The sequence below is a fragment of the Corylus avellana genome, chromosome ca3 (genome assembly GCF_901000735.1).
Source record: "Corylus avellana chromosome ca3, CavTom2PMs-1.0".
NCBI lineage: Eukaryota > Viridiplantae > Streptophyta > Magnoliopsida > Fagales > Betulaceae > Corylus > Corylus avellana.
The window spans coordinates 7,711,485-7,738,823 of NC_081543.1; the positions used below are offsets into that span (position 1 = coordinate 7,711,485).

The 27,339-nt window shown below is 36.7% G+C and overlaps 2 protein-coding genes across 2 annotated transcripts; both read right to left on the minus strand.

The window, feature by feature from the left end:
• Window positions 1–1,298: 1,298 nt before the first annotated feature.
• Window positions 1,299–4,380, minus strand: LOC132176612 (putative Peroxidase 48). Its single transcript, XM_059588869.1, has 4 exons — window positions 4,087–4,380; window positions 3,506–3,703; window positions 2,015–2,180; window positions 1,299–1,888 (listed from the first exon to the last, which is right to left on the minus strand). Exons 1-4 carry the CDS (start codon window positions 4,378–4,380, stop codon window positions 1,440–1,442), a joined length of 1,107 nt encoding a protein of 368 aa, XP_059444852.1. The 3' UTR covers window positions 1,299–1,439.
• Window positions 4,381–5,974: 1,594 nt separating this feature from the next.
• On the minus strand, window positions 5,975–27,339 carry LOC132173784 (uncharacterized). Its single transcript, XM_059585388.1, has 17 exons — window positions 27,072–27,339; window positions 21,417–21,606; window positions 18,906–19,214; window positions 18,716–18,805; window positions 17,252–17,734; window positions 17,013–17,120; window positions 16,115–16,245; window positions 15,868–16,000; window positions 14,408–14,771; window positions 13,796–14,320; window positions 13,503–13,681; window positions 13,259–13,417; window positions 12,732–12,806; window positions 10,881–11,043; window positions 7,838–7,992; window positions 6,892–7,107; window positions 5,975–6,710 (listed from the first exon to the last, which is right to left on the minus strand). The coding sequence occupies exons 1-17, from the start codon at window positions 27,296–27,298 to the stop codon at window positions 6,063–6,065; spliced, it is 4,155 nt and encodes a 1,384-aa protein (XP_059441371.1). The 5' UTR covers window positions 27,299–27,339; the 3' UTR covers window positions 5,975–6,062.

The window sequence follows — 27,339 nt, forward strand, 5'->3', positions numbered from 1 at the left end:
TGCAATACTAATTCGCATGGGCAAGCTGATGGTGCCGCTTGGGCGGGAGATTGAAACCCAATCGTATTTGTTCATAAATATCTTTTTTGGAGAGAACGCATGCACCCTTCCTGAGATACCATTATCTCGGGCCTCTAATCCTCGAAACTGCTTTCGTGTCCCGGGAGCCGGGAGGCATCTGCTCCCGGGGATCCTTCTATCCGCTAGCTGGCCATTTTGTTCCGAGACATACGACTTGCAAATACTCACGACTTTTGGTTCTGCGAAATGAGCCCGTAGGCCTGCATCAACGGTTTTATTCCCAACAGATAGTAATGTTGAGCGTGTTGATGCTCTTGATTCGAAGATGGTGAGTCATCTAGTATAGGCTGAACTATATATATTCAATGAATTATATTCATGGCACCATGGCCAATAAGTTATGATATATATGTTCAAATAGCTATTTATTTTAAAAGTTTAAAGTTTGATAAAAGATTGTGAATTTAATTATTTAATTAATATTCTAATATTTTTTTCTTACGTGTGTTTAAACTCTCCTTCAACCAGTAAGACTTAACACATAAAATATATAATTGAAATAGAAAATAATTATGGAGACAATTAAGGCACGAAAGAAGTCCAATGAAATACTTGGCATGTTGCATCTTTCTCTTCGTTTTTTATTTTATTGTGTTTTTTCTTTTCTTCTGTGCCTTTTTTTAGTACAATTGAAATTTCAAAATTAAAAACGGGAAGAATACAATATAACTATATTCATAAAATCGAAAATTCAACGAAATAATAGAAAATGGACAAAGAACATTAAGCTAGCTTGTTGATACTTTCCCTATCTAATAATTAATCATTTTTATTATAATTTTTAATTATAGATATATTTTTTTTTTTTCTAATAATTATAGATAATTAATAATTCAGACATGGACCTTTCAAAATATTTCAAACTATCTCATGAAGAAATTAAAAATTAAAAATTAAAAATCATGTCTCCACGTGCACTCCAAGAGCACAATTATAATAACTATGTTATAATGCATATTTGTACTAAATACCTGGATTAACCTACAATTCTATAAATAGTGATAATTATTTATAGATAATTATTCACTATTCTCATTATCCAGATTTTTTTTTTTAAAGTTTATATATATATATAGTTCAAAGTGGGAATGCATGCATAAATATACATATGTTGGAGAGATTTTTTGTTGAGAATAATGGCGCATACATTCTTCATATACTTTATGCTAAAACTTGGATAACGCAGCTCTGCACTTAAAAGATCTCAACAGCAAAAACTTATATCTATATGCACTTGTTACAATCAGATTCATTATTGTCACCGTAGCCTCCTACTCTTCATTGCTCTTTATATACAATACAGAATTTCTGTGACATAGATGGCATGAAATCAAGAAGATTCCAAGAGTGAGTGTCACTTAAAAAGTGAAAACAGGCATGGAGCAATTCCGTCTGACCTGACCTTTCGATCCAGTGAGAACACCAAGGCTTGACATCTTCATCAATGCCCGGCCAAAGTCCATTCTAAAAGTTGATCCATCGTCTGAAGCATAAGCTCTTACCAGTCTCGCCGTCTTCTCTTCAGCCATCAGCTGTTGATCAGCAAAGAGGAGTCCCCTCCCCATTAACAGGCTCCGGTAATAGTGAGTGCCAAAACCTGCCCCAGATGATATTGAAGATGATAATGTCTGCAAGTATGACATCCCCGGTAATAGTGTGGTGCTATTACTACTACTGTCTTGGCACTTGAGTCTCATTTCAGTCAGGAAATCAGGAGCTATCATTGGGTCTGGCTGCCCTGTCTCCTTGAAGTCAGAGAGGCGCTTCTCTATTAATTCACACCCAATTTTCCCAATGTTGTGTCCTCCTTGAGAGGATCAAGTAAGCAATGAAACTCATAATTAATTAATTACAACCTTTTCTCTTCAACTCCATAAAACAAGGGGGGAAATTAGAAAAGGAGAAAAGGCAGAGAGAGAGAGCATGTGAGTACCTAGAAGACTGACTGTTTCTCTTTCATCAAAACCTCTGAGGGCAAACAGGTGAAGTGTCTGTGTCACATTATCATCCGGTCGTGGAATCTCGGCCAGTGCTTCGTCGTAGTATGAATGACTGCTATCCCTCCGGCCTGTTAGCACTGGATAAAAGGGGCCACCAGCCTGTGATGTCAGGTATAATAAGCTTACATCAGAGAAATCCAATAACAACTGCAGGTAGATGTGAGAATAAAATATCAGACAGAAAAAGACCAAAGGATAGAATCGTTCTGCTCGACTTGGATGCCAAGAAGTGGAGGAATAGGATTTGAAAACCACAGTTACTACAATGTAAAGAAAACGAAGGGGGGAATTTCAATTTAACCTAGTGTAATGTAGGCTATGTTTGCCAACAGTTTTGAAACGTGTTTTTTGAGTTTTGATTTGAAAAGAGATTTTGATGTTATGGAAGTTAAGAAGTAATTTTGGTGGGATTTACATTTGAAAAGTGTTGTCCATGACGTCCGCGGAAGAAAATTGTTTGGTAAACTTTTTAGTGTTTAGAGTATCAAAAAAATAAACACTAAGCATATTTATTTTGAGAATACACATTTTACTTTAAGTGTGGTGATTGACTTCTTGCTTATTAAAAAAATAAAAATAAAGGGGTAGCCGCAGCCGAGGAGTAGGGTAACCCCGCGGCAACCCCTGTCTGGTTTGGGTGGCCACATGGCCACCTCTATTCTATTGGGGTGGTCCTCTTAGAAGCTTAGAAAATGGAACAAGAGGACGAAAAATTAGAGAATGTATATACACCAAAGTACGAACAAGAAAGGAAAAGGTCAAGTAACCAAATGGCATATAATTGTGTGTCTGCATGAGGTGTATTGATTTCTTAAGACAATAAAATGTTGAGTCAATTTCTATATATTTCTCATCGTTTTCCTTCAATGTTTTCTCATTAACCCAAAAGAATGACAAGAAAAGAAACTGGCATAATTTGGACAGAAAGAGCAAAGGTAACAAAAAAAAAAATTGAGAATCAGTGAGAGAGATTATAATTCATTAAAAGAAATGAGTGAAAGCAATAACATAAGAAAATATCAAATTTAGAAGAGATATTAATAGAGACATATCTTTTAGCATCGGTTCGACTGACATTAAAAAGATTTTGGAACAACAAAAGCCTTCCAAGATTTTGAATTTTTCAGCATTTAAGATCGAAAAGGCCACAACCAAAAGGGCCCCAATACAAGCAGTTGGCTAAGTAAGGATGAGTTTAACAATTACTAGAAACCCAAACAGCAAAATAGTTTGTTTGTTTTCAGCCAATTTTTGGTTTCTTAGAAGTATGTTTTCCCCAGTGTTTCATTTAAACAAAATTATCCACAAAACAATCATCAAACCCTGCTACCTTAATTGATGCTAAAACGTGAAAAGACACATAACATTTATAAGAATATCCTAAAGACGAATAACATATAAAGGTTTAGGGGGCAAGAAAAGACCAGAACTATGCCATCTCTAGTGGCAATAGAAACAGTATCAGCACAAGAAACAACCCCTGGACAAGCTTTTTCGAGCTCCTCCTTGATCAAATCAATCTGATCAAAACCCTTCAATGTCTTATTGGGTATAGCCTGCCTCTCAATGGAACGGTTTTTATCACCATTGCTGTCATCCAAGAGGACCGAAGCATCACAGCCCTAATCAAGAAAACCCCACAACATTTAACAATTATGATACCCACAAATAAACAACAATAAAGGTGATAAGAAACAGATCAACCATAGTTCAAAAGGCAATACAAGTGAACACCATTTTGAGCCACAAAGAAAACCAAGAAAATTCCAGAACTGCCAATGCCAACAAACACTGTCAAGAAGTAGAAGAAGAATCGAATATTCTAATCATTTAACTTACCAAGCTCCAAAAGAAACAGAAAGAAGCATCACAAACATATTGGAAATGAATAAAAACCAGAATGTTTAGAGGAAAAGGAGTAGCAAATGAACACCCAGATAAGAAAAATACAAACCCACATCTTAGGAAAAAGAAGCGATGAGAATGAAGGGAAAGGAGCAGTTACCTCAATGAAGCAGTCAAGGAAAAAGAGACGCAGTAGAGCCGGTGAGACATCCTGGTGCTCAGAATAAATGCGAGCCATCGAAGACCTCACGATGGCCTCGGCTTGTGGGCAAGTCTGGCGGTAGAAATCGTACTCCAAGCTGGATTCAACATGGGAAGAAGCCAAACTTACAGAGGAAAACCCAGGAGCAGAGGGAGCAGAGGATTTGCCACCTTCCCCTATTAGACTAGTCCATGATATAAGCACAGAGATTGAAACCACCAGAACGAACCAAATGTTCAAAGAACTCGGCATCTTGATTCTTCTTCAGAATCTTTCTTGGAGAGAGGGACGGAGGGAGAGAGAGACTCGTCAGAGAGCGGGAAAAAGGAGTTACTGGGAAGTTGGATGAAATGATTTCCTTTTATATCGGGATTGGCAATGACGAATTTGACCTCCATTATGCTGGTTGCAAGAGAAAAAATCAGAACCTCTGTTTTTTTTTTTTTTTTTTTGGGTAGAGCTAAATATATTTTTGCCCTTATAGTTAACAATTTTATTTTTTGAAAAAATTATAGTTTACCCCTCTAAAGTTGACAGCGTTTTTCAATTCGAACATTAAAGTTTTAATTTTTGCAATTCACCCCTACAAAGTTTCAATTTTTTCAATTCAACCAATATTATCTCAAAATTCCCATATTTTCCCTGATTTTTTTTTTAAAAAAATTTTATGAAAAAAAAAAAACAAATTTGGGGTGAAAAAAATGGCCAAATGGGCGAATTTTTTTAAAATTTTTTTATAAAAAAAAAATTATGGGCAATATAGGAAGTTTTGGATACAATTGGTCAAATTGCAAAAAATTGAAACTTTGGGGGGTGGATTGCAAAAATTGAAACTTTAGCGTTCGAATTAAAAAACGCTGTCAACTTTGAGGGGGTAAATTATAATTTTTCCTTATTTTTTTCTATTTAGTTTTCAATTTGTGTCGCAGAAGTACGGCTAAAAACGAAGACCTCTCTATCTATTTTTCATCTAAAAAGTCCACAGAAATTCACGTCTCCGTTTCTACAAAGGCAAACACCTATCCTAGATGCCACGTTATTTGTCTCTCTCAACCACATGGATGACATTATTGACATGTAACTTGCACGTTATTGCTGCGTCACATTTTTAATTCATGTCGTCACTAGATCAATTCAAAAATTATGAGGAATTTTTCAACCTAATTGATTCACCTTCCCTCTCAATTTCCCTTCTCCATCTAAAAGACATTGGAGCCCTAGTGTAGTTGGATTTTGGTACTTTTCTCCCCAAGTTATCAACATTTCGGCCAGATATGCATATGCAAATGTCAGAGCCCAATTGTAGTTTGTTGGAGCCGATTTTGAGCAGGTCGTATAGCCAGAGCCCACTTTGAGGAGGCCGTATTGTAGCTGGAGCCCATTCGCCCACTCTCAACACAAATTTTTGAAGTAAAATAAAAGATATGTCTGGAGCCCACTTCTCATTTTGTATCATTTTTAGAGAAGCAAAAGTCGTTTGAAGTAAAATACTAGTCATTAGATATTATCTACTTCACCTTCTTAGTTCGATTTGGGGAGAAACAGCAAAAGAAGAGCTACCAAGGGTTCATGCAATTTGAAACAAATTGGGGGAAATCCAAGAGGAAGAAGAAAATGAAAGCTAATTCATGTCTAGATTTTACATGCCAAATTTATTACTAGGCACTAGCATGGCTAGGTTTAATGTGTCTAGTGACATCTAGGACATGTCTCCTTTTTAAAGAGGCTTACCGGCAGTAACGTGAATTTTTGTTAACCTTTTCGACATAAGATAGACGAAAGTACCATCTCTATTTTTAACCATAGGTACTATCTACAATACAAATTGAAACCTAGGTGAAAAAAATAATAATAATAATAATAGTAATAATAAAATAAGAAATAAGATGGAAAACTAGGTTGAGATGCAAAAACTATTTACAGTAACGAGTCCCCTAGCTGTACATTTGGTCAGTAAAAACTTGGGAATGCAGTTTCTTAAAAACAGTTTCCACAGAAGAAAAGTCAATGTCAAAACCATAAGTCTGCCCTCCATACTGCACATAAAGGAATCCTCGAGGAGAAGAGGGTGGAGGCAGAATTTGAGAAATCTCTGGTAAATCTGGGATGGGTGGTGAAGGCAGATGTTTCTTCTTCATAGAGTAGTAAACATCAGCTAAAAGAAGCCATATAAGGTCAGGATCAATAGATGCAAGTCCAACAAGGGCATTCGCAGATGCATCGTGCAGACCAACAACGCCGCTACAAGCTATCCCCACGACAATACTGCCGACCTTCTTGAGAACTACTTCCATTGCAGAAGCACTTCTTTTGTTCTTTGACAATTCACTAATCATGTTCAGCACTGCAACTTGGACTTTCAAATTGGTGCCTTCAGCCACCGAGTCCTCTGGCGAAATAGAAGTGCTTCTGTAGGGCAGTTGTAATGGAGTTCTTTCTTTGAGATTGGGCTTTCTCTGAAACGGGGATGTGGTTAGAAGTTTCCAGATGTGGACGCCATCAGTATGGAAGCGCCGTGAAAAGAAATCTCCACCACAGATTTGTACTACATTGCTTACCACACCTAAACATCTCCTGACAGCCTGCAACATATAGATGATAATCTTAGAAGAATGGTAGCACAAAATAGAATTAATCTCAGGATTACTTCAGTAAATTCCATGGTTACTATATAAACGCGGAATTATTCAAATCCTACTCAGTAAAATACCATTATTATGTTAGTTTAAAGTGATAAGCAAGTAAAAGTGAACGACGACGCACCACCGGATTTCTGTTTTGAATACAAACAACCAAGAAGGGCCATATCTTATTCATTGCCGGAAGCAACCTGTTCTCATCAGTCCCTTCATCAGCAGCATCCAACGTATCCTGAATCTCATATAAGGAGCACGACCGTATCATCTCTTCAACTGCTTCTTTAGTTTCCTTCTCATGCTTATAGGCTTCTTCCACCTTTGCCAGTGCTCCAATGCCATCCTTCAGAAAAGGAAAGTGTTCATCATAAATTAGCAAAGCCAGGACGAGTCCTCATCTATCATGACATGCAATATTAGAACAAACTCCTATGTGAATTTTTCCAATACACCAGGGAACTTATTTAATTTCACTGTGCTTTACTTAGCTTATGAAGATATAAATCCAGCACCCAATGATTGATTGAGAGAAATGAAAACCCTCACCAAAATTATGGCATCGGATCATTTTTGGGTTCCAATGGAACACTGCAGAGCTTCTATTATTTTAGTTTGATTGAATTATTGTTTTGTTCCATTAAAAAAAAAATGCAGGACTCCCATTTTTAATCACTATGATCATCTAAACATCTGTAAGTTGCATTATAACAGCACTGAGTTGATCAAACTAAAATTAGATGTCTTTCCTGAGTGAATTTGGCAATTATCCTGAAAAGGGCAAGGAATGCATTTGATCTTACATCTAGCATAAGCAAAAAAAATTCAAATATGTAGATTTCAAATTTCCTCCTGCTTATAGAGTACACCACAAAAGAGCACAAAAGAACTTTTGAATAGCGTCTGATAAAGTTGCAACAATTAATAATTTTAGTAAATTCAGATAGCTCAGAAATAAAATTCGATGAGAGTGCTAAGAGTAAATAACAATTATTTAGTATGATAACATGTTACATGTTAATAGTTCAATAACATAACATACATGGAAACAAGTTTAAACAAAAGAAACTATTCACCTCAACTATATCAAGCGCAATCAAGCACGCTGCTTGCTTCATAGAGGCTAGTAGAGGGATTGCAGCTGTTATACATGAACTTGCAATAGATCCAACTGTTCTTCGATATCTTTTAGAGTCATTCAACTTGAATGAAATGCTCTCCCATTGCTCTACTATATTCACAATAACACTAAAATATGAGCCAGCAGCCTTCATTTTTCAGCAAGATACCAAGATTTTAGAAGCCAGTGTAAAGGGATTGATTATTTAACTTGTGTGTGTGTATATATATGAAGTAATTGCATATTTATTAAAAAACGCAAAAGACGCAATCCAAGTACACAGAAAGTATACAAGAGATACTCACAATTATAAGAAGAAAAAAGATCTAGAAAAACATGAAAGCTCGAAATACTTTAAGTCAAAGGCAGATCTGTCCAGTGGTAAAGTGTCTTAAAATATTTTTATTCCACTGCCATCAACTAGGGCACTATTGGCCACTAACCACTCGCTAGCCAGCCGCTCAGGCTCTGCATTTCAAGTTCATTATCCTAACCATCTTCTCTGCTCCATTGGGAGACTGACCTCCCTTGAATCAGACCAATAAAGCACGGGCAAGTCCCGGACGCACCAACGACCAGCCACATTATACAGATGATAGGACAGGACTAAGGCAGTAATCTCTACGTAGAATAGGATGAGCTTTAATGAAAAAAAAAAAAAGAATTGGTAGAAAATCTCATAGGTGAAGTCTGTTCGCAGTCTTCAAAACTCAAATAATTTATTTTCCTACAAAAACACCACATACGGCAGGATGAAACCAGCTTCCACATTACAAGATTCTGAAGCCTACCAAATTGCCCTTCCCAACAAGCGAAAATGTCTACCACTCGACTAGGCATAACCTAAGCTAATCCTACAAGACTAAAAATATAATTCCATAGAGCACTAGCAATCTCACAATGGAGTAAAAGATGGTCCACTTATTCCCCACTTTTCTTATACATACAATACCAATCAACCACAATGAAATGGCACTTTCTTAGATTGTCCATGGTGAGCATCTTCCCTAAAGCAACCGACCAAGCAAAGAACATCACTCTCAAGGGAGCCTTATTCCGCCAAATACTCTTTCCAAGGGAAAAGAGTTCTCATGGGGAACAAGGAAATTGCTATACGATCTAACATTGAACAATCCTCTCTTAGACGCTTGTTGTACCCAATAAAGCTTGCCTTCACCACCCCATCTCAATCTGAAGGAGTACAACAAATTGAAAACGTGTATGTGTGTGTATAAAATTGGTTAGTGTAGAAAATTGTTTAGGCATCCATCTACCAACAAACATATTGCTGCAGAAAAGTACTTACGCAGACACATAAATCATGCAGCAGCTGTCAAACCCAACCATGTAGTAAATACTGAGAAACAACCAACATGGCAAACCCAATGGCTCAAATGAGCTAAAAAGCACTAAGGAGCATGTATATGACCAAACCCTTGTCAAGCAGTGGCCAAAATGGTGCCAATGTTCAACTAGCGTCTGAAACCCATTTTCAGGCCACAAATAAGCTGTCACAGGACTTAGAGAAAAACCCTAAAGAAGCCCACTATCTTATTCACATGGAGATAGAAGGCATAGAAAAATGGGTATGAATTAATAGAGAAAAAGCGATGGGCAAGGAAAACACCACTTTACATGGTATGAAATCTATAAAGCCAACTGAAGTGAGCACCATTAATATAGTGGACTTGGGCATTAATCACATTATGTAATAACCCGAGTTCTCTCTTTGTGAAAACTTGTCCACTTAACCATGCAGGAGAAATGTCTCTGACATGGGAGTCCCATTAAGCATATATACAAGGAGTAAATCAAAAGGGGCCCCAAGGAAAACTATGGTTGGTTGGCTTGAAGTTGAGGGACTACATTAGTAATTATTTACAAAGAGAAATTTTAAAAAGAAAAAAAAAAAAAAAGAAAGAAAAAAAAAAAAAAAACCTTCACTCTCCCAGATAAAACAAGAAATTTCACCATGCGAAAAGTGGAAAAATGGGATCTACATGAGAAATTTTTTTTTTTTTTTTTTAAAAAAAAGAAGTTATCAACTAGGTAGACGACACAAAATATAGAAGATGCTGTGTTTTGAGAAAGACCATTAACAATTTGAGCCTTTCTTGTTCATTCCTGATGACATAAATTCAAAAGACACCATATGCCTTTCTTATCCCTGAAGTGTTTTGAGAAATGCATTTTTTTTTAATACGTTTTGAGAAATACTATCAGTTACGGATTTTTTTTATTTTTTATTTTTTATCGATACTTGGGTCAAATTGATTGTTGTTGCTTCCCTGTTGATTAATATGTTCTTCTTCCTGAGAAAGAGATGCAATTAACGATAGCCTTAAGTTAACTAGGAGCATAAGTGGTAGCAATACTCAAAGTATATGAGATAGAAGAAATCTCTGACATATGCCAACAAATAGGTAAACCTAAAATACTAGTTTATCTCTGCATGGTCATCCCTGACTGGATAGTAACTTCTGTTCTGATGGACTACTAGGTGTCTTTCTTAAGGAATTGGAGGAGGATGCAACGATTTTTCCCAGGAAATCCCCAACGAAATACACACTAATTCCTACATTTTCTATAAATCAATCATAACCACTTCCTACATTCCATGATATTGTGCACCAAATAGGAGGTAATAGGAGCACATATCCCATAGAAAGACATCACAATCCTTGGTGGAAAAATAATATGTAATTTCTTTGTTCTTAACACCCCTTAATTTCCAGGAATTAAGATAAGGAAGGGTGGTCGTAGATCAGCTGATGATATATATATATATATATATATATATATATATATTGTGGAGGCAGAAATAAAGATATCAAATTCCTGCCAAGATAACTAGACACTCCAACTAATAAAAACCCAAACGAACCTTAGAAAAGGATATAAGGTCCAGCAGAAAATACTTATTATAAAATAGCTTAGAAATACTGCTGTGACCTAACAAAAAGGAGAAAAGAAACCGCCTAATTCCATGCGAGACATACCAATATTGTCATCGAAAGATGATTTTGAGCATTGTTTGGATTCTCTTGCTGTATTCTTCTCCACATTGAAGATTATCGACTTCACATGCATAAAATAAGACTCTGCCTGAGAGGGCAACGTGCATGCCTCATGCTTTGATGCCTTGGCAATTTCTGCTACAGCCTAAAAGAAATTAAATATTGCTTACGATATAGGCATTCCAGCCAAAGCAGATATAACAGATGGAGTATTAAATATAAAGGCAAACACAACAAATTAATCTAAAATGCCTATGACTCTTGGAGATTAGCATTTAAGCAAAAAATAAATAACTCCAATGACATTTCTTTTTTTTATTATTATTTTTTTATTTTTTGAGAAGTAACTCCAATGACATTTCTATCATTATATCATGAGATGATCTAGATTTGACCTACTAAAAGATGTGACACGTCCATTTTTGACAAGGGATAAGGATGCAAATGAAACACAAAGTTTTGCCTAATGGCTATGCATTTGAATGGAATTTATTTTGTTTCCTTAGCACAAATAATGAGAAATAACATTAAATTTGAATCTAACAGTCCTTTTTTTTTTTTTTTTTTTTAATATCCAAAACAATGTGATATTACAGCTAATAAATCAAATTCTTAAGCATTCTTGTCCTAGAAGAAGAAGAAAGAAAGAAAAAGGAACAATTAAAAAATGCAACTGAGTTCATAGTCTTGTGTGTGAAAATGTAACTTAACATCTTTTAATTCCTCACTTTATATTAAAAACAAAACATGTTTTAAGAAGTGCATCAAGTGTCATGACTTAATCTTCACCCCCATCAGTTTTATAATTTAATAGACATGCATAAAGCATCTTTAATTAAATCGAACTAATAACAATGGTGGTGATGATGATGATGACGACAACAGTATGGATAAATATTCATACAACACTTAGAAACTGAATTCCCCAAATACAGTACCGTTTCAAGTCAGTCACAAATTGGTTGTTTTTTTCTGTTTTAGTCCCAAATTGGTTGATTGGAAACAAATCTTCTCATATTACTCACTGCCACAAGTTGCAGACATAGATACAAGTCACTATCCCCACACTCTCATCTAATCTTCATTGTTCTCAAATATCTTTTCAGCTATGATTTGCTGGGTCAAAACATGGAATTTCAGGTTACTGGAAATTTAAGCACCATCATTGTTGGGTCATTTGGTTTCTATGAACTTGATGGACAACAAATGAAATATAATTACAGCTTCCATTCCAACACAAACCTGTTACAAGCTTCAAGTCTTAAATTATTTTCCTTCGTTTTGTGGCAACCATAGCTTAAGTGGTCTACTGAGTTATATTTGCACACATATGATACAATAGATAAACACATAACAGAATAGGCATTACCAAACCCTGTTGCTTTGGTTAACAGTAACAAAAAAGTAGCACCACCGAAAAGCATAAACTGTTTCACTATCTGGAGTCAACAAATCAAGACTTAACTGAACCTTCTTAAACATTTGGCCATGACAAGTTATCTTGATGACAACATACGATGGAATCAAATTTCTATTGATTTTCCTCCAGTTCTATCAGCAGCTAAATAGAAGATAAGATAGTTAAGGATTGCAGCTCTCACCCGCTTATTCCTGCTCTAGCTCTCAATAAGTCTGCCAGTTAACCAATGAGTGAATGATGAATTTAGACCTCACAATGGGATGATAAGTTCAAGTCCAAAGGCAGTATAAAGGAGACAAGAAACTCTATAACTCTCTAATATAGACTTCAAATAGCAACTAGAAAGAGCAAAGAACACAAAGCAGGCAAGTACTGATGCAAACAAAGAAAATATGCATTGTAAGAAATGTTACCTTTAAAAAGGGAACTGTTAAATCAGGGTGTTGACTCCTGCTAAGAATCTCAAGTTCCAATGAAATGGAGCGTATCTGTTCAATTTTACAACATCAGACCAAATGCATTACTTCCCAAAAGTTGCAGGTGGCATTAGAGCCAGTTCTTTACCAAATATAACAACACAAGAAACAGAACATAAGAAATGAAAACACATATCTGGGAAGAAAATAAATTACAGAGACAAGCCCAGTATATGCACTAGCTAAAAGCAGAACTTTCTATTTCACTGCAAATCAAAAGCCTAGGAGTAACAATTTCTTGAAATCAAATCATAAGAGCAAATAGAGAAGAACTTGGAATTATATTTAGAAGACAAGACATTATTAAACCACTGAGTAGAACATACTAACTGAAAAAAAAAAAAAAATCCCTAAAAAACAAATCCAGGACTACTACAGGCACATACCATCTTCATGATGCACCAGAAAGAAGAGAAAGTTAATTGCCCTAAATATCTATCAAAGTCAAGGATAACTAGTCATACCGGTTCCTCCAATAGAGGCAATATTTTGCGAGCTACTCCAATATAAGAAAGCATAGCAGCTAGCACATTTGGAACATGAGGATTAAGATCCAAATGGCGTAATTGTCGGCATATGGAATCAATCACATAATCTGCATTTCCCAAAACTAAGTGACCAACCTACAACAAATTTATTTGACAACAGTCATGCATCAGAGATTTCTTAAAACCAAAAAAGAAAGTAGAGATCTTTTCACACTCTTACCGTCAGATAGCCAGATGTAGCTGAAAGGACATGTAAGATAACATCAGCAGCACTCCTAACCGCGAAACTTGAAGAAATAAGATTTTCAAGCAACAGATACAGAGAAGAATGAAGAAATCCATTAGAAGCAAAATCTCTTCCAAGGCATATATTAAAGATGCCTATTCCGTCAATTATAACCTGTTTGAGGAAAACAAAGCTACAATCAGTACCATGTAAATACACAAAGCAGAACCTGCTAAATTGGCGCAAGATTCACTAAACTATATACGTTAGGAGGGAAATGTAAATTTCCTGGTGTAGCATAGCAGTGTCTCGGAAGAAGTGTAAACTTATATCTTCAGCTTCATCATCAGGATGTATAAGAGAAGATTTATGTTCTACTGGAAGATCCCACACTTCAGGAGATAGGTACTCATGTAAGATTCTACCAACACAATCAATCAATTGACTCCTCACATCTTTATCCAGAGAAGACCTCCAGACAGATTCATTAGCCAAAGAACATTCAACTTTGTTATGTTGACCATTAGCAAGTCCTGCATCCAACTCCTGAACCTCTTCCCTTTTTGCCCCTGACTTCTGAAACATCCTTGTGAAGATGTCAACTGCTTGATCTGATAGACCAAATATCATCTCGTTCAGTATACAGACAGCAGTGCTTGCCTGGCGCAGTAATTGTCCTGAACCAGTCCTATTATACCAAGACTGCCAGCTCTCATTATTGTACTCCTTCGCACGAATCTCAGAAATCAATTTACGCAGGTAAACCAGCGGAATATCAGCAATAATTGACAAATGCCCTTCACTCCTTAAGTCTAGCAACAAGCAGAATGAAATGTAAGTACAAAACAGAAAATACATAATACGAAACAAAGAACTTGAATTCCAAGAGTTGAAACAACCTGCTATCGAAGATAAACCTACAAGCCTAAGGATTCCTGCAAGAGCCTGGTATAGCTTCGGACTGCCAACATAAACAAACCAAGGGGGCATCCGGGGAAGCTCAAAATTTTTCTGTAAAATTTCCAGTGGGTAATCTACATCTTTGTCCCGAGTAACCATGAGCGTTGAATTTTCAGATGGAGCCTGACTCGCCATAGTCAGGTAATTACTGGCAAAGTCAGTTCCAGCTTTCAACTCAGAAACAGAAGGAAGGTATCCAACTGAGGATTGCCTACTTGAAAGAAGCTTGTCAAGAGAACCAGCAAACAAAGAATTCTGGCTCAGACAGACAGCAAAAACATCCAAAAATCTAGCAGCTGCAACCTAGATTTCCAAACAAAAATTAATTTCATACAAATAAAAAAGAGCTCTTGCAAAGGACAACATATATATATATATATATATATATATATAGCACCTAAAAGGAATCCCAACGCATTTAAGCATTGAGATTACAACTATATGGTAACATGCATAATATGAGCAGGGTGGGAGTAGACAACTACAGTTTAAAAATCCCATTTTTAGCTGATAGTATATTATTGTTCACAAAAACATTTTTTGTTTTAGTTCGTGAGTTATATAGGCACCGGTAGGTCTTCAACCAATGACTTCACCTCCACCCTGTTCTTACAAGGAGAAAAGGTACCTTCGAGGTGGTTTGGCCACCCCATTTGGCCAAGGGGGTGGCTCGACCACCCCCTCAAAATTTTTTTCTTTTTCTTTTAGCCATTTGTGGTGGCCGAACCACCCCCATGGTCAACAACCCCCAATGACCATGGGGTTCATTCGTCAACCCCTAGATATGGATGGCTAAACCATCCCCAATGGCCAAACCACCCCCCAATGGCTATGGGGGTGGTTTGACCATCTCAAAGCCGACCTAAGTGGAGGCCGAACCACCCCATGACCTTCGAGATGATCAAACCACCCCCTATTTGGCCAAAGGGGGTGGACTGACCACCCTCTACATTTTTTCCTATAATATATATTTAGTTCTTTAATTTTTTTTATAGTAAGTAATACGTGTCACACTATAATTGGTACTGATGTAACACATTAACGGATTCTGTCAACTTTTCCAACGGCATGGCCCTATTTTTTTTTTCTTGCTTACCCAAAGAGTGTTTATTGTCAAAACCCTAAACCATAAAGACCAACTTTGAAATTATCCCTTTTTGATGAGTAAAAACATAAAAATGATTTTCTGACACGTGGACATAGGTGTTGCATCCTCATTTTTGGAATTTTCAATAGAAGTGCCCCACAAATTATAAGTTGAATATCATATTTTATTAAAAAATTTATTTACACAAACCTATAATTCATGACTACTATTAAAATAATTTCAAGATAAAGTTCACAAAAAAGCAGAAGGATGCGTTTAGATGTGAAAATCACATTGAAAGTAACCACATACAGGAGAACGAAGGAGGTGATCCACCACAAGCTGAGGACCAGAGAAATATATTACTACGAGTAACTGCTGAGCATGTGAAATTGCAAGTGATTCCTCTCTCCCAAGCACCATTTTTGGGAGCTTTTCAATGAGCCTGGTTTTGCAAAAAGAAAATATATATATTTATATAGATCTTTAATAAGATTCCTTTCAAAAGGTAAGTTCAATTAAAGCCCTACGCTTGTCTAGTATCAGATATAGCACAAACCTGCTAAAGATCTCAATAACATCACGTTCTAAATAATTTTTCCCACTTAATGAGAATAAATAATTGAGGAACTGTTGCGCAGCCATAGACACCTCATCAGAATCATCACCAACCAACACACACAAGCACTCCTGCATGAGCAACTCAATATATTAAACTCAACATGGCAATTAACAGGTTAATAATGCAACGCTTTTCATCAACAAAATTTTCATTAATATACTGAAATACGAAACAGCTACAAGCAACTAAGCTTCTAGCTTCAGATGGGGACAATACAAATATAGACACCAAAAGAGCAGCATCAATCTGAAACAGTTTAGAGACCACTGTAAAATAAGATAAGTTACATGATTATAAAAAATATGCAGGAAGTACCTGTTACAGAAATTATCTAGCAAATGAATATGGAAGTTTTAATCAGCAAGCCTATTGTGGGAAATGAATACATAACACATAAGAATCTTTTTCTGAGTATTAATTAATGGGTTATTTCATGGTCACAAGACATTAAAAATGACTTAATGAAAGCTATTTTGATTTCACAGACTGGTGTTAGTTATGAGGCGAGAATTAAACCTGACACTAAGAATCTGATCATCTCAAGATGTCATAAATGTCTATTGTTCTAGTTTGATCCAAAGAATTTCCTTTGAAGTCCTCTGCATTCTCATTCAAAGGAATTTCCTTTAATGTGAGAACATTTTTTCCTTCCGCTTTTTTCTCACATTAAAGTTTTGGCATTCTCATTCAAAGTCTTTACATACATATAAAAACATTTAACAACCAAAGAGAGTAACTTGCATATTTATTTAAATTTATGCAATGAGGATGCATCAACATCAGCTAAGATGTAACCCAAACCATTAGAAAATACTTATTCGAATTCTCAGCTCACCAGAAGCACCAGTCTGCTCTCCTTCAGCGTGTGAATACACTTCAATAACAGTCCTTGTATGGCAGCTAGGAGTCCTTGTCTCACCTTTTTTGCTGGATGAACACAAATCTGACAAACATTTAAGACATTTGGTCAACTAATAAACAAATTAAGAGTAGTTACCATATTAAAAAAAAAAAAAAAAGGCTGTAGCGTAGCCTTAAGGAATAAATACAATCAAATCAAAGATAAGAACATACATGTGGAAACGTTGCAGCTAAAAGTTTGTTTACATGTGCTGAAGTTTTCTCAATCCAATCTTTTGTACGATTCACGCGCAAAGATCCAATGCCCTCTCCAGAAATAGTGCTCCTCTCCTCTATGACTCCAGATTTGGGGGCACCTATTTTTATTGCTTCGGCACTTGAATCTTCTGCTAATATTTTACTTTTTTCTTGAGCTTTATCTGGCAAACTGCGGAGCTCCTCCAGAAAAGATTGTGTAGATTTATACTTACTCGAATTAAAGTCAGTAACAAAATCTATTGACATATCAAGGCTAGATATATTAGCATCATCCTGAAGGACAATCGTAAGATACTCAGCTAAACCTCTAATTGCTTGGTTAATAGCTTCTGCACTTCCAGCAGCTCCACTTGTCATTGTTTTTGAGGCATGCAGAACTTTGGCAAATTGACTGACAACACCAGGTAAAAAGAACGCTAATGCATCTGCACTACCCGCCTGCAGCAAGAACTCCATTGGATAAAACTAACCCTGATTTTCATACATGAACAAGCACAATTTCACAAGAAAACTGGACACAGGAATCTGTCAGCTTAAGGCAGACAGGCTGACATGCATATAAATAACTAATCTTTTCCACTAAAACCTGTTCCTTTAGCCGGTGAGCAGAAACAAAAAGACTGAGTAATATTATGACTAATAACAATGGTAATTAGAATAACAAATAAAAACCAAAGATGTCCGCAACAATCATTTTGAACAATAATTTAGTCTTGGAGGACCAAAAAAAAAGCCTTCTTAACAAATATGGTTCTTCACAACATTTTTGGGAAGCGTTTTTCTGCTATCCTACTTAAGATATTCACGTATATCAAAGTCTGATTGACATAGCAAACATTAATGAGAAAATGATAAATCGAAGGAATTCAAAGTTGACTTCAGGGAAATAGAGGCCAAGCTTTACAAGAAAAAAATAATCAATATCGCAATCAAGCCGCAGGTCAGCCCGGCTTTTTTTTAATTTTTTTAACGTCCTCTGTTAAGATTTAACAGAAAACTCTAATGGAGGAGTGACATTGCAAATTTTTTAAAGTTTGATATACTAAATTGAGATTTTTCTTTAAGTTTAGAGAAATGATTGCAAAAGCATTGAAAATTCAAAGAGATTAAGTGAAGTTTTCCCAATTCATTAAGAACGGAAAACATATCAAAAATGACCGGAAGTCATTAAAGTTGTCTAGGAAAGAATTTGAGATCTTAAGCATCCATCTACCTTTTAAAGCACTTGCATCCTATTAAAGGTTCATATAAATCGCAATCCAAGAATTATATTTTGAAACATTCTTATACTCTCTTTTTGTTAGCATTAAGAGATTAAACTCATCAAGGCTATGTGCAATTTAATTAAGGAAGAAAAGCACAACTGTAAACAGTAATTTAAAAGCCAAAAGAATTAGGAACCGAAAGGGACAAAATAACCTTAGCAACAAGCACACGTAGGGTTGTAAAGGCTTCAATGCGAAGTTTTGCACTGCCCCGATGTCCTCGTGCAACCTCAGTTTCTGCAGCCTTTGCATAAAAACATGTTGGAATTAGAAAACCTAAGACAAAATAAAGTACTCCAAAAGGAATCAACTGTTGGGAACAAAAAATAAATAAATTGGTGTACTTGGAGAAGAAGCGATAGCCAGTGTCCAACAGCAGCAGAAGCAGGTTGAGACTGAAGAAATGCAAGCATACATTCTTGTGATTCGGAATAATATTTCGAAGATGTACAAAGTGAAATTTCCACAGATCCACTTTCTAAAAGTGTAGGCAAACCAAGAATTTGTTTACATGAGCAAGACTTATCAGAGCATGGGAGCAAACTCAAAAGCAAAGCCCTAAAACACTTGATTACTCCTTCACGGAACTCTTCTGAAGCCTCAGAGAGAGGAAGCAAAGCACCGTAAGTCAATTTTTTTAGCACCACAACCATCTGCAAAAGCAGCACATCATCAAACTTTGTGAAAAAGCAAAACGGAAACCAACATTCACAAACAACTTCACAACTAGGGGACACAATTGCAAATAAAATTGCATCAAATCTTTTTATATAGTTTCTCCTAAGTGCATAGCTCAAAAGGCAATAATGAACAATTGTTGCAAGTAATATTATTTCATGCCTTCTGAGGCCATTGTCACTGTCCTTTAAAAATGGATAGACATCCAAATGATCAGACATTAACCCTCTGTTTGTTTAGGAGAGGATCTAGAGGGAAGGCACGGAGAGTGGAGGGGAAAGGGTAAATACCTTTGTTTGGTTGAAAAGATGAAGAGGGGAAAGGAGGGAGGAGGGGAAATCCCTCTGGCCCTCCAAAACCAATCCAACCAATGCTTGGCTAATTAGGGGAGGAAGAGAAGGGTTTCTAAGACAAGTCTAAAATTTATTTTGTCCTCATTAAAACCATTTAAATCTGGATACAGTTGTAAAATTATATCTTTACACTCTCCTTCCTTTTTTTTTTTACTTCCGTCCTGCAAAACATCCTGAGAGGGGAGGTGGACTCCTCTCACTTCCCCCACCTTTCCCTTCACCCCTCCCCTATCGATCCCTCATACTTTCCTTCCCTCCTACCAGATATAACACAAATGTAGCTTCGGTTGATCAAGAAGTAATAGATTGCATAAGCATTATAAATTCATTCGAGCAATCTATAGCGCTCATATATTATGTCATGAACATAATGCATCTATAATCCGAAAAGCTCTAACTACCACAATACCTGTGCTGGAAAAAAAAGGCCCAATTATCAAACTATGAAGCACCTTTTTTTTTTAATAAGTAATCGAAATATTATTAAAAGCATAAGGCGCCCTAGTTACACAGAAAGTCTCCCAAAAAAAAAACCCTAGCTAGCTAGGAAAAAAAAAAATTAGAGGAAATCGTGACGAACCAAGATACTATATCAAGATCTAACATCGAACAACCCTTGTTTGAAGTTTTTTTCTTTAATGACAAGATAGGGTCATTTTGTATACTCACCCCTATTGGGCAAACCCCAAACACGTACAGCACCCTCTCCACACAGATCGGGTAGCAGGTGCGGTTCCAAAGAATTGTTTGCACCCAAGATGATTCAAAAGTTATACCTGATGGGATGTCACTAAGACCAAGGTCCTTACCACTTGAGTGAATCCCTTGAGGTTGTGAAAGTTTGAAGTACCCACCCTCATCAGGCAAACCCCGATCACATGCAAAGCACCCCCTCCACACGGATCAGATACCAGGTGTGGTCCCAAGGAATTATTTGCACCCAAGAGGATTCAAAATTTATACTTGATGGGGATGTCACCAAGACCAAGGCCCTTACCATTTGAGCGAACCCCTTGTGGTTGCGAAATTTTGAAGTAAAATCCTTTTATCATGCATTGTCCATTCTTGTAGGCTCTTCATTTCCTTGGAAGAGTATTTGAAGAGGTAAGGCTGAATTGAGAGGCATTTTTTATGTAAACGATAGCTCTAAGCAGGATCGTAAGTTTTTGGATGAAATCTATTGTGTTCAAACCCCTTTATTCATGGATGGCGGTGTATAATAGTCCTCATTTTTCTAGTTTTACAAAAAATTTGGACTTTTGTTCTTTTTCTTCCTTTTAGGAGATCTATCCTGTATACTCCTCTATACATGGATTGCACCCCTCTACACTTTCTAATGAGATTGATCTACTTTAAAATATATATATATATATATATATATATATATATATATATTTCAAAGTGTTGAAAAGCTAAACCATATGCTACCACATAAACCAAGCCTTCACATCACGTGTTCATAGACCAACCAAAACTATTTAAAAAGAGAAGATGAAAAAAAAAAAAAAAAAAAAAACTCTGAATTAGTGAGGCCTAAGGTTATGCATCCACCTACAAGCTAAATATATTGAAGAGGACAAAATAAATTAGAAAAGTATAGACAAGCCTACATAGCAGTCAACAATGGAAACCTCAAATTTGTCTTAGATTTCTGTATCTGCACTATCTTGTTTCAAAGGAATTACAAATTTCTTCAAATGGTATGAGCAACATTAATCACCGTATTAATAATTAGTTGCCTTGATAAAACAGTATGCCAAAGATATTGATCTTCTAATTGAAATAGAACAAGTACAAGTTGAATAGCATTTACAACCAGAGCACCTGATTCACGGATCTAAAATGGCATTTCTTCAGAAGTTCTTCCAAACATTGAAGTACACCTTCTGCCACGTAATCACTCACTTTATGAGGCATCTTCTGGACACCGGGCATCACATCAGTATCAACCTTCTGTGGGGATCTGCAATCAATTGCTGCATCCAATAGAAGCAACAACGGGAACAAGGTGTAGCTGAAAGACAAATGAAGAAATCAACATGTCAAATATCAAGATATCAAGAACACAATACATAATAGACTCACATTAAGGAAATTAAGAGACGGAACAACATTATGATTTTTTTTTTTTTTTTTTTTAATTCCACTAGAAGAAGTATAAGCTGAAACACATACCAATTTTACCACCATAAAACCTTGGAAACTACCATCTTAATCAAAAAATATTTTAGTAAGCATAAGTAATGTAATTATCGTTGCAAACATAGCGTGAAACGTTATTTGAGAAATATCATTAAGAAAAAAGACCTAGTCCTCTATGTCTTTCCCACTCTCAGCACCCTGTCTTCTATTCCCTATTTTCCTTCAAAAAATCTGTCACCAATTCTCCATTTTTTTTTTAATTTTTTTTTATATTGATAAGTGTCAATTCTCCATATTATTTTTTTGGTGAATAATATGATTTATTAGAATATGAAGAAAATCTTTGATACACGAAAAATATACAAAAGAAGTAACTACCCTATTCAAGTTGAAAATCTAAAAAGTTAACAATATTTGCAAGATTAGAGGAGAAGAAATTAGGAACAAACGTTAGTAAGTTAAAACCCAATATAAAAGAGATCTCAAGAAGGCGGATTTTAATAGTTGCACATAAGACTCGTGGTCTTCAAAAGTATGCCAATTTCTTTCTCTCCAAATGCTCCACATTAGTAAAGTAAGGATGACTTTCCAAATGGCCTTTTTGAATTGTCTCCGCCCTTGCATCTTCCAACACTGAAGTAGCTCTAGCATATTGCTAGGCATGACCCATGAGACTCCTAATAAAGTGAGAACCAAGTGTCAAATCTTGCTAGTAAACTCAGCATGGATGATGGGGTGGTTTACGGTCTCCTCGCTCTTCTTGTAAAGACAATACAGTAAGACTTATCAATCGTGAAGATTTTACCCAAAGCTGCGATCCAAATGAAGAAAGCAATACGAGGTGGAGCCTCCATGTAACACCCCGGTCCCATATTGGAAAGATGAGAGAATGCCCACATAGAGTAGGTGGTTTATAAAGATAGTAATGAATGCTAAGTCTCATATTGCCTAGTTACTAGATGAAACTAGGCTTTATAATGAATTTTAGGAAAACTCCAAATTAACTAGTCCTTTTGGGGTGATAGCGCAGATGTAGCTAGCACTTTTTCCTGGATCATTAATAATGGTATTAGAGCCACCTAGTAATGTCAGGTCATGTGGTACTGGAGCTCTGCATGACATGCTCTGACGAGGACGTCAAGAATTTAAAGGGGGTAGTTTGTAACACCCCGATCCCATATTGGGAAGATGAGAAAATGCCCACGTAGAGTGGGTGGTTTATAAAGGTAGTCATGGGTGCTAAGTCCTACATTGCCTAGTTATTAGGTGAAACTAGGCTTTATAATGAATTATAGGGAAGCTCCAAATTGACTAGTCCTTTTGGGGTTATTAAAGTAATGATTAAATAATTAAATTTATCTTTTCCTACAAACTTAAGCTTTTGGAATAACTAGTAGTTTAACATGGTATTAGAGCTAAAGATCATAGGATCGAACCTTGACTCCGTCAAATCACCTCCCATTTAAATTAATATTCCACGTGTTGGGCGTCACCTATTAAAAAAGAGTTTGTACTCACACGTGAGGGAGAGTATTAAAGTAATGATTAAGTGATTAAATTTATCTCTTCCTACAAACTTAAGCTTTTGGGATAATTGGTAATTTAACAGGGGTGATAGCGCAAATGTAGCTAGCGCTTTTCCCTGGGTCGTTACACTTCACCTTCCAAATGCTCTTCCAAGGGAAAATGGAAGACTCTCCAAACTGTAATGTATCGTAATAGCTCTTCATTTCAAGCATATGATTACGTGATGGGGAAAACAACATTTTATCTCTCTTGAATGGGTTTTCAATAAGTATAAAGGATCGAGGAATGCAATAGGGGACTCAAGCTCTCAAACCTAGACCAGCCCGAGAAAACTCAGGTTCCAATGGACATAAGTGTTGGAAGAGTTCATGTACTTTGACACTAAAGCCTCTTTGTCACAAGGTGTAGAATAGAGATCTGGGAATACGAACTTGAGAGTAACTTCCCGCACCAAATATCCTGCCATAAACGGAGGCGAGACCCATCCCCTACTTTGTAGGAGACCAAGTTCAAAAAACACCCCATCCATTTCTAATATTCCTCCAAAGACCCACCCCATATAGCCCTTCCTCAAAACAAGTGCCCCCTCTCTACATCCCATACTTCCCAACAATAAGCCATTTACCCAGTAAAGCTTTATTAAACAACGTGAAGTTTCACACCCAACCCTTTTCTAGGAAAAGGGGAGTAAACAGTCTTCCAATTCGCTAGATGGAGCTTACACTCTCCATCAAAACCATCTCAAAGAAAGTCCCTTTGAATATGCTCCAATCTTCTAGCTATACCGGCTAGTAAGTGGAAAAGGGACAAGAAGTACATAGGTAAGCTAGAAAGCGTGCTCTTGATAAGGGTTAGATGGTCACCTCAAGACAAATAGATCTTCTTCCAACTACCCAATCTTCTTTCCATTTTCCCAACTGCCCCATCCAAATAGCTTTAGACCTGAAAGGAGCACCTATGAGGAGACCCAGTATTTCAGCGGCAAAGAAGAAATACTACAATATAGAATGTCAACCAACTCTTCCTGATTCGAAACTTGGCCCACCACAACTAAAAGACTTCCAAAGGTTGACCTTCAAACCCGAAATAGCCTTGAAACACAGGAGGATGTGTCCCAAATTAAGTATTCGGTCTCAATCTACATCACACATAATAAGAGTGTCATATGCCAAAAAGAAGATGAGAGATCTCCAAAGGGGCTGCGCTATGGAGGTCGACGTGGAATCCAGATAAATAACCCCCAATCGTGGCTCTAGACAACATCCTACAAAGCACTTCCATGACAATCAGAAAAAAGGAGAGGCGACAGAGGGTCCCCTTGATGATTGCCCCTAGAGCTCACAAAGAAACCATGCGGGCTGCCGTTAATCAAAATAGGGAAACAGGCCGTGGAGATACAAGCAAATATCCATTTCCTCCATTTTAATCCAAAGCCAAGGTGCCCTAAAAGATAGGAGAGGAACTCCCAATTGACATGATCATAGGCTTTTTCCAAGTCCAACTTGCACAACACACCAGGAATTCTAGATTTCAATCTACTATCCAAACACTTAAACTAAGAACTTAATCTAGAATTTGTCTCTCCACTATAAAAGCATTCTGATTATTAGAAATGAGTGAATCAATCACCTGTTTCATTCTAATAACAAGAACGTTAGCCAAAATTTTATAGATACTTCCACCAGGCTAATAGCTCTGAAATCCCTTACTTACAACTACCAATCTTTTTAGGGATAGGGGCGATGAAAGTAGTATTAAGGCTCTTCTCGAACAAACCATGTTCATGAAAATTATGGAAAACGTGCATAAGATCATCCTTCACTATCACCCAACAAGATTGGAAAAAGGCAATAGTGAATCCATCTGACCACGGTGCTGTATCACCATCCATACCAAGCAACGGCTGATGAAATTCCTCCTCTTGAAACGGCCTCTCCAACCAATCTACTTCTTTAGCATCTAGCAAGGGAAACTCCAAAGCACCAAATTTGAGCCACAAAAGGGTTGTTTTTGTAAAGAGATTCTTGTAATACTGATTGACTGTATCATTGATCACCTCTTGATTGGCGGTATCCGAACTAGAGATAAAGTTATTCCTTCTATGGGAGTTGGACAGGTAGTGGATAAAACTCGTATTCTGATCCCCTTCTTCCAACCAAGTCACGCTTTATTTCTGCCTTTCTTGCATAAAACTACTTTCTCCAAATATGCTTTTAACAAAGCTCTTTTGACTATCTCCTCTTCTACAAGAAGCCTCTCCTTTTCTGGCAAATCAAGAGATTGGATCTCCTCTTTAAGAGACTTTTTTCTCTGTACATTTCCAAAGACCTCCTTGTTCCAACATTTTAAATCGAGCTTTATCGGTTTAAGCTTATACGCCAAGACAAAACATGGAGTGCCAAGACAAAGCATGGAGTACCAAGACACGAGTACAAATTCCTCCATAGTTTCATCAAGTCATCAAAGCCTTCTATTTTCAACCACACGTTCTCAAATTTAAAGTAGCATGAACCTCTAACCACACCTCCATTATTGAGCAAAATAGGGAAATTATCTAATAAGAGTTGAGGAAGACGACGTTGAATCAAGTCTAGAAAATGCTCTTCCCAATCTGGAGAGACTAGGAATCTATCAATCTTGGGCACAGAAGGCAGGTCTTGGTTATTGGGCCAAGTGAAGGAACCTCCTGTGAACAAAATATCCATCAACCCTTGATTTGGAATAAATTATGAGAATTTCTACATAGTGGAAGTTAACTGGGACATCCCACATCTTTCGTTTCGGAAGCGAGTAACAAAAAATCCCCTCCAATGCACCAAGGAACTTCCCACCAACTGAGGACTCAAGATAACTCCTCCCATAGGTAACGCCTATCTGAATCCACATTAGAGTCATAAACTTCTGAAAAACTATTTTTGAATTTACGAGTGATGGAAAAAAAGCCCACCAAACTTTTGTCGTTTCTTTCCCCCCAAAGACACCACAGGTGGCAAGAAGGCACCATCTTTCACACAACAGCACTCCTAGTTCTACCACCAATCCACCAACAAGCAACTCAGATTCAACCCTTCTATTCCCTACTATTATTATCATTCTTTATTTTATTCTCTCTGTAAGTAAAAAGAAAAAGGTTTTATAACCATGTGTCCCATGTGGCTATATTTCATCCACATATGTTAGAATAATTCATTTCATAATTTTGGAAGGATGGAAGGTGAGTTCGTAAGATACAAGAAAGACCCTTTGGGCTCAGACATACCCAACACAAGTGAAAAAATGTTAGGGTAGTTTCATGTCCAACACAGTATTCAAAACGGACATGGATCCTTTAAAAGTATTCTTGCTACTTCCATTTCAGAACAGCATCTATTTGGAAGTTTCGGTGACTTCCCAGCTACAAAATGACCAAAAAAAAAAATCAATACAAGATCTCTCTTCCTTAAATTTGTGTCATGGGTTCTAGTTCGTAAGAACACCCATGCTCTTCCACCAGTTACCTCACACCAATATGTTGCCACACTCATACCCAAAATTTGTCCCTCGACCAATCAAAAGTAAAGTTCAGAAGAAAAACAAAACAAAATTGTTGCTATCCAAAATGGATCTCCAAAAATTGTATTCATAGACCGAAAAGTTCGATTCCAAGAAACAAACAAATAAAAAAATAGAAAATGACAGTATAGCTCAAGAATTACAATTTATTCATCCAAAAAAATCAGAAATTTTCATTGTGGGAAAAGAGCCTAAATCAGTTACTAATATGCACCAATTCATATTAATTCACAGACATGTATGTGAGAAATGGCATACTCGAAGAAGGGCTGGAGAGCGGAGGACGGAGAGCTGCCAAGGAACTGAAGCATAGCGGGGATCGCAGAGGAGTGCTTCTTGGGTTTTTCAACCAGCTCCAAAAGCTCTACGCAGTAGAGTTTTAGCCGTAAAAACACGCTGCTTCTGCTCCCCTCTTCTCCTTCTTGTTCTTGAACTTCTTCTTCTTCATCGATGAAGCCGCCAGTAATTCTACCGATTTCGTCCATTCGAACGTTCCAACCAGAGACAGAGACAGACAGAGAGTGAC